The sequence below is a fragment of the Lycium ferocissimum genome, chromosome 1 (genome assembly GCF_029784015.1).
Source record: "Lycium ferocissimum isolate CSIRO_LF1 chromosome 1, AGI_CSIRO_Lferr_CH_V1, whole genome shotgun sequence".
Classification (NCBI taxonomy): Eukaryota; Viridiplantae; Streptophyta; class Magnoliopsida; order Solanales; family Solanaceae; genus Lycium; species Lycium ferocissimum.
Genome location: NC_081342.1, coordinates 10,849,744 through 10,861,500, shown reverse-complemented (window position 1 = coordinate 10,861,500; position 11,757 = coordinate 10,849,744). Strand labels below are relative to the sequence as shown.

At 32.5% G+C, this 11,757-nt stretch overlaps 1 protein-coding gene and 1 pseudogene across 1 annotated transcript; both read right to left on the bottom strand.

The window, feature by feature from the left end:
• Window positions 1-1,200, bottom strand: part of LOC132062035 (probable membrane-associated kinase regulator 1) — a 2,347-nt pseudogene extending 1,147 nt beyond the window's left edge.
• A 254-nt stretch (window positions 1,201-1,454) lies between these two features.
• Window positions 1,455-2,942, bottom strand: LOC132047438 (probable membrane-associated kinase regulator 1). Its single transcript, XM_059438486.1, is given in 3 exon segments — window positions 1,455-1,993; window positions 1,996-2,295; window positions 2,298-2,942. Coding segments are annotated over 3 exon segments (1,038 nt in total). The 5' UTR covers window positions 2,794-2,942; the 3' UTR covers window positions 1,455-1,751.
• Between the last annotated feature and the right edge of the window lie 8,815 nt (window positions 2,943-11,757).

The window sequence follows — 11,757 nt, the reverse complement described above, 5'->3', positions numbered from 1 at the left end:
ATTATTAAACTCTGAATATATTATTTATACATATATTAAATAGTATTTTTTTTTTTTAAATACAAATAAGGGAGTTGAGCCAAAGTTACTCAGTTTGGCTCCGGCCTAGTGAGTAGCTTATGACAAAAAAATTGCAGAATACTACATAATTCACTCCATTTGGAATTTTACAATTTAAAAATTAAAATTCCGTAATTGACGTTCATATACGTCCAAACTGAAGTTAAATTCAATATCTTATGAATTCCAAGATTTCGACTGCTTGAGAAAATATACAAGTTCCAAAATTCACAACGTCAGGATATATTGGAACAAGAAAATTGTGTGATATGTTTTCAAGCAACCAAGTTCGAGATACTATTAGAACTAAAGACTTTTTTTGGTCGGCATACGAATCTACCCATTGACTTGAAAAATACGTGCGTAAAAATTCCATAATGAATTTGAAGAAACTCCATAGCAGAAATTTAAGTCACGACTCAAGTGATGCCTAAAGTCAAAATTATGAGGGGAAAAAAGCATTTAATTGAAGGTGACACCGCTAGTTTTGTCGGTGTTGACTGAGAATGAAAGGGTAATATTTGAGAAGATTATAGGATTAAACTCGAGAAGACCAGAAGAACAAAAAATAGGTTAGACCACAAGGCTGTGGTAGGGTGGTGGGATGAACGGGATACAAATGATTATTTAGGAATATCTATTATAAGTATATCTATTGATAGTGCAACTTTACATTATCTAACGTGTCTTATTTTTAAAATTATAAATTCAATTTTTAAGAAAGGTTGCTTGTAATTGCTTTTGAATAAATTAAAGGGTAGTGCACAAATCATCCTGATGAGGGTCGCCGCATCTCTTGAAATTATATGATTAATTATCGCTTCCATTTCAAATCCGTGACCTATAGATCACACGATGATAAAATGATAATAAAAATATTATATTTACATTATCAATCTATCTAAGCTAAACTCTTAAAAGGGAATTATTGCGGAGAAGCATCAACTTCAAAGAAGATGGAATTATGGAAAACATGGCTAGTTTACTTCGAATGTTTCGTAGTTTGAATAAATTTCAAATTCAAACTATAGAAACTTCAAAGTTGCTTCCCATAATAAATGTCACCGGTCATATGTCCAACCAGATCGAAGTCTTGAAACTACACTCAATCTTCTCATGAGGCACATGGAAGATTCTCATACGCTTACAAACCTTATTGCATTAATAATACCTGTACTACGTACCCTCTCATAATTACTTATAAGTGAAAACATATACCGTTAGACTAAGTCATACTCCAAAATTACACACTCATAAGAATTGTAAAAATAATGTAAGTACTTTAACTCACTCAGATTCCATCATCTAATACGGCAGAGAGAGAGAGAGTAGAAGACAAACTACGGAGTACAAATTCCAAGACGCACCAAATTTCAATGGAACAAAACAGAAGATAGAAAAATCCAAATGAGTGATCCATTAATAACATCACATGCAACTCATTAAAACTTAGATCAAGACACAACGGCTAGGTTAAAACTATAATGAAACAGAAGGACAAAAAAACAACAAAAAGGTTAAATTCCTCGTCTTCATCAGTCAAATAACCCACTAAATAAAATAAAACCCTTTAGATCCAATAACTAATTAACTAGCAAACACAAAAACTCTTGATCTTTTTTTCCTTATTTACCTTGGGAAAAAAACACTAAAACTTGTTAATTAAATTTCATTACTGACCCAAGTTCTTATTAAGTAGCGCTGTGGCTCTGAAGCATGGAATTTTTGCAATGTGCAATAGCACCTTGAATTGCATTTTGTAGCTCCTCCATCGTTGATGCATCTGATGAACCAATTCCACCTGTCGTCGTCTTATTGGTTGGCGTGTTGAACCCACTTCTACTAAGGATACCAGAATGACTTGGTGATGATCTCATCGACGATGGACAGCTTGACACGTAGCTTCTCCTCCTAGGATACCTCAAATTCCCGAAAAAGAATGTGAAATTGTTGTATTTTGAGTGCTTTCTTTGATACCAATATTCTCTCTACTTTTGCATAAGGTCACAGTACTTGACGATACCATAATTTTCTCTGAAGGCTTTTGGGATAATTTCTCGTACAAAGGCTTGACCTTTTTCAAGTACTTACGCATGACTTCTCGAGCGGACGTACTCATTCGCCTCACTGAGGAAGTCTGAGCAGGCAGAGTTCCTGAGATCCCATCAGAATCATTAATATTCCGGTTGTTCTTATTAGATTCCTTGCGAAACACGGAAGAGAATCTCGAGAGCGAAAGTTCAAGTACTTATTAGTACCCTTCTTGATAGAGGAAGCCCCTGTAGTGCCACAAGGGATAATGTTATTTATCGAGTTGTTAAGACGCTTGAACTCGTCCTCCTCCGCAACAGAACTAGGTCGAGAAGAGTCACATCCTTCGGGGAGGAGGACGAGGTCACCACTCGAGTACGAATACTGTGAGTCATTGGAGCTACCACTGCTTCCTGTGGAATCACGAGAAGCAGTGGTCGTGGTATCAGAGCTGGAAGAGGTCGAGGAAGAGGCCAGAAGGAGAGTGCGAACCATAGACAAACGTGGGGATTGGTGGAGTGGAAGGAGCTGGCCTTTGTAGAAAAGTTCGTCAGCCGGGCATATGTTAGTATTAGATTTCCGACTACGTGGAGAAAGGGCAATGGTGAATTCGAAATCGGAAGAGGAAGAAGAAGAAAGAGAGCGGGTAGGGGAAGAAGGGAGAGTGTAAGATTTAGGGTTTGTGTGTGTTCTTCTTCCCATCTTGATGTGAGCTACATTATGGATCGCCAACTATGGAGGTTTTGTGGAGAAACTAAAGAGAGAGAGGGGGGCAGGAGAATAGTGGGAAAAAATGGCTTCTTATATGGAGCACATGTTGGGACTTTAATTTGTGGAGGAAAGTGTAATTAAAAATGGTCAAAACTTTTTCTCGGAAATGGAGTGTTGGTTACTTTCTGAACAGTCCCTACAATTACTTTCTAATTGTAGGGACTATTTATATCGAACTTAAAATGAATATAACGTTCATCCTTTCCATACAAATAATGGGCTCGAAAATTCAAGGAGCAATGCATTTAATTTAGTTTAAATATTAATTTCTCACAGAAAAAAAAAAGTTTCACTATGTATTGAAAAAAATTAGCGAAAAACAACTTCTGTCGATAAATAATAAAAATTATCAATATCCCTATCTAGCGACGAATTATTAAAAAATCTTATTAGCCAAGGGGTATACGAATTTTATAGGCGGTTCTTTTATTGTTAAATGTGTTGGTGCTTTATAATTGAGACCTTTCAAAAGTTCTAAGTAATTTAGGCATATTATTATTAGTGTATACGCCCGAGTTTTGTAACTAATTTGATATATTCAAAATTAACCTTCTGATCTTATTTTCTATAGTTTTTATTTTTATTTTTTCGTTCTTCTTCAATGGAATGAAAGGAACACCTAAACGTGTCATAATTTCCAAAAAGAGACTAGAATTTACATTTGATTTGACTCTAGATGCTGATAGGAAGCATCTAAACTACGCAAACCAAACCGACAAATCCGACTTACCATGAAGAAGACGACAAAATACAACTGTTATTTTGGCTTTAAGATAAGAAGATGACACCATACAACTGTTAAGTTGGCTTTAACTTAATTACAATTAAGAAGATGACACCATACACCTGTTAAGCTGGCTTTAACTTAATTACCATTAAGAACACGGTACAATGCAACTGCTAAGTTGGCTTTAACTTAATGTTCTACCTTGTTATTTAATCCTCTAATAAGTTACCCAAAATAAAAGATTACCATCATAGCAAAAATATAGAGTTGCTTTACTCTTTCTTTTTCATCCGTGTCAGATACCCACTTTAGAACCCAACTAATTCAGGTTTTCACGGGAAATCTCACTTTGGGAGTAAAGCGCCCGAAGACAATTCTGTACCCACGACTCAACCCCGAGACCTTTGATTAAGAATAAAAAGTATAATCACCTCACTACAATCTTAAGTGATTTAATCTTACTTTAAAATTACCAATTTGAATATTTACTTTTTCATAACAAGAAAGCATAAATAAAAGAATGTGTTAAACAATGACTATGATTATTTCGTTTTTTGCTAAAAGAGAGAGAGACTAATCTTTTTTCTGATCTTTCGTCGGGCTCATAAATGAGGAAGCGCTCTCTATCAGGAGTTTTTTCAACTTAAACTCAAAATCTCTAATTAAGACCGGAGGAACTTCAGGCATCCAATCTCATTTCACCCTTTGATAGTGATCAGACAATAACACTTATTCTAGATATTTCTCCAAATGTTGGTTGGTAAAATTAAATCCATAAAAAGGGGATGGGATTTGAAGATTCATATAATATGTGGTGAGAATTAGGGTATACAATAATGAAATAGGGGAATGGTGGGGATTGATCTGAATTTTTCTGAAGAAGTATCACATGGGGGTATATACATATAATATTGAGAAGTCCTTCTCACTTCTCAGTTATCTTCTCAGCTATCTTAGTGCATCTGTCTTATAGTCCATGCATGTGCTCATTTTGTATTTACTAAAGGTTGTCACGTGACTTAGACGTTAAAGGTGGAGAGCCTAATTGAATTCTTAAGACAATTCTTTAGGATTTATCTTTAAAAATTTACACTATCGCTGTATTTTACTTTGTCATAATATGCGTAAAACTGATTTCACTTATTATAAACATTAAACTGATTTCACTTATTATAAACATACATCTATAACTATGTTTAGTGTATATATATAGAAGTTACACTCCTCTTTATTTTTTATGTGCATGCGTTTGGAGACGTACACAAAATATTAATTACTGCAAGTCAAATATATATGGTAAAAAGGATATGATCATTAGCGGGTTTAATTAAAAGGAAGGAGTATTTTATCTTTTATTTTGATCCCTAGAGTAAGATTCATGTTATTATATTAATTACTACATACATTATTGTACAACTCTACTTTATGGCTGTGTAAAGAAAAGAACAACCCTACTTTTATGTGTTTTGTAGTGCTACAATTTCTATAACATGACGACAATCTGGTTGGCAGGATATATGACAATTTGCCACATTAGTTTAGTTTCATGTGACTACAAAAGGATTTAGATAAATTCATTTAATTAATCACTATCAGATATCTTTTAGATTATATCCTACTATTTATAATAAAATTTATCGACAATAAGTCGCATTGCTTTCTAAATTAAAATACTAACAAACACAGCATTTCAATTGTCATATACAAAGGAGATGTATAAAAAACCTCTAGTACTAAATAAAAGTTAGTAATGAAACCTCTTTTTCTACGAAGTAACATAGCATTCAGGTTTTTAAAAAACAATTAATATCTTCTAGTAAGTACCAGTATTATGAAATTAACTACTATTAAAAAAAATCTAAAAGAAAATAAAAAAATCGAATGTAATGACACAGTAGGATGATGATAGGACAAACATGCATGCATAAAGGCGAAGCTTGCAGCAATCAAGTATATATCAACACTTGTGACTTTTTTAAGATGAGTATTTCCATTGTATCAAATCTAATGAATGATTATTATCAATCTTCAATCGGATTTGAACCTGCCAAATACAGCTATTTTTAGCTTAAAATCAATTACAATTTGATGGTAAAAAATCCATAAACCAAATGTGTTTTAGTTGTTTATAGTTTAGCTGCATCATAGCTGCCACTGACTTTGGTTAATAACTTAATATCATGCACCATGAATGTACTCACATGCATGAAAGTTAAAATGGAGAATTGAAGAATTAATATTCGGCATGCTAAAAAAGTACAAGAACATACGTTTTAATTAAACTGGAATTTGAAACTTTTGCTTCCCCGGCCCTCTGCAAACATTATGCAGGTTTATGAATATCAAGTTTAACTTAATTATTAGATGTGACATCATATCTATCGTGAAACTAATTCACTGATCTCCTAGTGAATCATAATTAACTCTCGCGATAATTTGCGATACTTAAGTAGTTACGGATCAGTCATAATATATACTCATATTAATATTTCATACTTCACAATGTGATAGTACGTTTGTTAAGGTGAACCACTAAACTATCTATAAGAGCTTCTTTAATTTCTCAGTTTAGCTCCTCTTAGCTCTCTTAGTTTCTCTAAATTTAGCCCATCGAACCACTACCATTGCTTCAACCATTAGCATGTTGAACCTAACTAATCTGTCCCTCCAGAGTTTTCATGTTTGTTAACACGTGCGAGAGGGTGTTAGAGAATGCTTTGTATATATGTACTTATACCTCATCTATTGTGTAAGGGTCTCTAAAGAGAGTTAAATAGAGTACTTCATCCATTAACTTAAATTTTTTTGCTGGATAATCAGATTCTTTCACAATAATCACTAGCAGTTAACCCATTACGAAATTGTTCGTGTTTCATAAATAACATTAATAATTAAGATACATGTAAAGGCTAAAACATGAAAGAAAAATGTACAAGATGATCATTCTCCAAAAGTGACATTCTAAAACACCGTATTTCGCAGTAAGAATTGTTCCCAAGAATTAAACTGGGTCAACTCCAACTGGAGTCAAATTATGTTCTGGATTGTTCTCTAGTTGTTTTTTATTTTCTTTTTCTGATAATTTGATGTTGTAGATTCAGATTATGGGTATCCAATGAAGACCGGTTCCTAAGCATATGAAGACAATAGCAATTTCTGAAGATTAATTAAACTAATCCCGTTCCTCATTTTGTGATTAAAGGAAGTACAAATCTAGTCTTGATTGAAGGGGAAAACTAAACAGTACCACGTGCCTAGTGAAGCAATCTCATTAATAAGATGATTGCATCTTCCAAAACACGGCTTAATTGTGCATTGACACAATTAATACCTGTATCTTCCTATAGTATATACGTGCAAAATAATTCTTCATCCCCGATCTTAATTAAGGCTAAAATCTGTTTCCAGTTGGATGTTACTTATCACTGTCAAGTGTTCCATTTTATCAATTTTCATGCAATTAAACTAAGTACCCTTTATTTTTTTGGTCAGCAGAATGAATCATTTGACATAGGCCCTAACACTTGAGTCATTTGACACAGGCCCTAACACTTGTAAATGCTTGATATGTAAGCCTGGCAACCGGTCAGGTTTTAATTTTCAAACCTTAACGGAATCTGCTACGGCTCTGCCAACCGTTTATTTTTTACCCGTCCTGGGTTTGTATTTTAGGGATAACCGCAATCGTCAAACCGGAACCTACGCTTTAACCGGCCAAAAACGATTTTTTTTTTTTTTAGGAGCCGTTGCCATTGTGGGTTTGACCGGACTGGTCAACCCGCCATTTGCCAAATTCCCCTTTTGCCCCCCCCAACCCCCCCCCCCCCCCCCCCCCCCCAAACTTTTTTTTTTTTAACACTTTAACTCATCCCCCACCCCTATATAAACCCCTCTCCATTTCCATTTTAATCCACACCAATTCACTCTTCTCTTTTTCTCAATTTCTTTCAATTATAGTTACTTTGCAACAATTAGTCACTTTAAATTTCTCTCAATTAAATATTATAAAGTTTTATTCTAGTTTCAATTATTAATTTTGCAATTATAAAAAAAATTATTGGTGGAATTAGTGATTTTGCAACAATCCGAAGTAGCTCCAAAGCTTTGGTGGATTTGCAATTCTAGCCGCCTTCACTTTATTGGAAATTAGTCCGGCAATTTGGTACCTTTGTTCCAACTCTATCTTTATTTTCCGCTATTTAATTTACGCAATTTAATTCTAGCAATTTAATTTGTTGCAAATTATTTTCTTGTGCTTTATTTGAGTGTGATTTAAATTAATTCTATTTAATAATGGCAAAGAGATTTAGACGCGTGCCATGCGGTAAGAGGGTATTGTTAGGGGTGGTTTAATGAGGAAACATTTGTGAACGAAACATCTAATTTAGGTATAGATGTTGGTGGAAATAATCCACTTTTAAATCATGAGGCAATGCAACAACATTATACCGAAATTTTTAATGAAATTGATGATGATGATGATGATGATGACGATGAAACACAAGCCCCCGAAAATCCCATAGGAGATACAGGTCCCGCACAATCACATACATAAGACAAACCGCCAAGAACTCGAAAGCCAACGGCTAAAATTTGGAAATTTATGACTAAGAATAAGGAAAGAGAAATAGCTAAATGTAATTTATGTAAACAAGAATTTGTTTTTAGGCAACAAACTAGTAAGGATGGTGGAACGGGTACACTAACGGGTCATATGAAAGCTAAACATAAGGATGTTTGGGGAGAGCAAACGGATTCAAATGTGGCGGTATTCAAATGACGATAACCACGAACCGTAAAATTTTTTTGCTATGACAAGAAAAAAGAGCGTGTAGAAATAGCTATTCAAAAGATTGCTAGAAACAACGTTGAAACTTATATTCAACGTTGTTATAATCCGTTATTTGAGGGTATTCCTAGAAGTACTTGCAGCGGATATTATAGATTTGTATAAAAAATATAGATTTTATTTGCGCCATGTATTTAATTCTTTAAATTGTAGTGTTTCTCTTACCGCCGATTTGGGTCTTAGTCTTAACAAGTTAGATTTTTTTTGCTATTACATGTCATTGGGTTGATGATAATTGGGTGATGCAAAAAAGAATTATAGCTTTTTATATATGATGAAGGGAAAGGTCGTCACGATGGAAATTTTTTAGCGGATTCAATGTCTACTATTATGAGATTTTTTAACATTTATAGAAAAACACTTTGTATTGCTTCAGATAATGTTTCTAATAATACAAAGGCAATTGGTCTTTTAAAAAGGGAATTAAATCCTCCGCTAAAAAATATTTTTCATGTGAGATGTAGTTGTCACATTTTAAACTTGATTGTTAAAGATGGTCTTGAGTGTTTTGAAGATTCTATTCAAAAAGTTAGAAATGTGGTTGCGTTAGAAATGCGGTTGCGTTTCTTTTTTGTAATGCTAATAGGGCAAAACTGAGAGATTTTAAGAATTCTTGTGTGGAAAATGGCCTTAGGCCTACGAAAATTCAAGTAGAAGTTGACACTAGGTGGAACTACACTTATATTATATTACAACAAGCATATGATTATAGGATTCCCATACAACAAGTTCACAATCATTTTAATACGGATAGTGATGATTGGTTAAATATTACCAATTGGGAAGATGTTAAGGAATGTGTTGAACTTTTACAAAAAATTTATAATGCAACTCTTGCTTTTCCTAGATAATTCTATCCCACGGTAACCGAAATTTTAGCCTACTTAGCGGAAATAGCTAGAGTTTTACAAGAGTATAAAAATAAATCCGGTTATCAAGCGGCTATTTTTAATATGACAACAAAATTTAAGAAGTATTTTTTCCCATCCCAACTTTATTTATATTGAGTTCTCTTTAAATCCTTGTTTAAAAATGTCTTATACTGTAGCATTGGTTAATCAAATTTATACCTTTTTAGAAATTGAAGAGGATGTTGAACCATCTTTAACTGACGCCAAGCTCGCGATTGATGCCGAGTTTAGAAAAGTTTTTAGTCATTATTCTAATTTGGAAGAAAATGCTATACCTGTTGCTCCACACCCTACTACTTCTCAAAGTAGCAAAAAGGGCTTGTCGGGTTTGTCGCATTTAAAAGTTTTACATTCACATCCAACTCCTTCTCATAATGCAAACTTTGATGAATATCACTTTTATTTGATGCAGCCAAATGTGGATATTAACCAACTAGATGATTTGGACATCTTAGCATGGTGGAAGAAATACAAGGCGAGTCATCCGATACTTTCAAGAATGGCTCGAGATATCCTTACGGTTCAAATATCAACTGTGGCTTCGGAGAATGCATTTAGCCAAGGAAGACAACAAATTGGAGACCATAGACACTCATTATCCGGATTTATCTTGCAAGTACTAGTGTGCATTTGCGATTGGATTAGATCGGAGCGACGCAACCAAAACTTAGAAGTGTGGAAGGCGAAGAGGAAGAGATTGAAGATTTGATAGCAAGTGGAGGACCAAACAAGACTTTAAAGATATCTCCATGACCGAATATGATATGGCGGATATTAGCCAAATGATTGACACTTTTGAATTTATTATTCTACTATTTCTTTGCAACTCATGTATTATTTGCAAGTTAAAAAAAAAAAAAACTACAACTTGTAAATAAATGTTATCCATGAATGAATAAAATATATGGCTCATTGAGCTTTCTTCTATTTACTTGTATTCATATTTTTACTTATATTAAGTTAGGAATATACATAAAATATACTAAGAATATACTTATAATATACATCTACTTAAATTAAAAACAAGAAAGTTATATACTTGAAAAATAACTAAAATATACTAAGAATATACTTATAATATAAATATAATTAATTTATAAAATTGGAATTTATAAACTCTCTCTCTAGAAAAAACTTAAGTTATAATACATATAACTTAAACATATATATATATATAGTATACATATATATATATATATATATATATATAACTTAAACATATATATATATATATATATATATATATATATATATGTTATATGACCTAAGTATATTGATATATATAAGTATATTCTTAGTATATTTTAGGTATATGTAGTATAACTTAAGCATATAACTTAATATATATATATATATATATATATATATATACGTATATGCTGTTAGTTAGTAAATATATAAACTTTACTTATAAACTTATATAACATATATAAATATACCTACAATATACTAATAAATACTATAATATATATATATATATACTATACAAAAAAACAAACAAAAAAAGGGTTTTCTAATGTTGTGGACCGGTCTGGTTCCGGTTTCCATGTTTGGAACCGGTTAAACCTAATCGGTGGGTTTGCTTCATTTTTAGACCCGGTAACCTTTTTATAACCGGTTACCAGTCCGATTCCGGTTTAACCGGATAACAGGCTTATTGATATGTATTATTTTCATAAAATATACTATCACTTAGTCATAGAACTTGTAACTTTTCTTCTTTATTTGAAAACCAAAAGTCAATGCATAACAAAACCTATTTTAGCTTCAAGGCTTCAACTATTGTACCCTAGCTAAAACAACGGCGGAGCAGCAAACCAAAACACGTTATTTAAACTACGTACTACCTTCCGTCTATATATTTTTTTTTAAAAAAAAAAAAAAAGTTTTCCACGTCTCCTTAAAAAGTTATTTAGTAATCGTATTAGTAAGAGTATTTATTTAAATTACTCTTTACATCTCTCGTAAATGGCTAATTTTATTAACACCCATTAATTGAAGCAATCAATATCAATATATATAATAAAATAAGGTATAGACAAAATGATGTGGCACCTCTTTATGACCACTATTTGCATTTATCTTTTTTCTCCTTTTTTTGACATTTTTTTTTCATTTTTATTGCATTTTTTGACTCATTTCTTCTGCTAACCTATGAATTAATACATACAATAAATGTAGCACTCAAGCCCATATACTCTTTGCATTAATCCGAATCATCCACGATCATTGTTACCCTTCTTTATCATCATACGTTTGAAAGGTTTCTTTCACAACAAATTAAAGCTATTGAATAACCCATAAATGGGTACTTTATTAGTTTCAGTTTTTTTCCTAACTTCAATTACATATCATTATTATATTACTTCTCTTCAACAAAATCCTTATCAAATTATGATAAGTAAGAC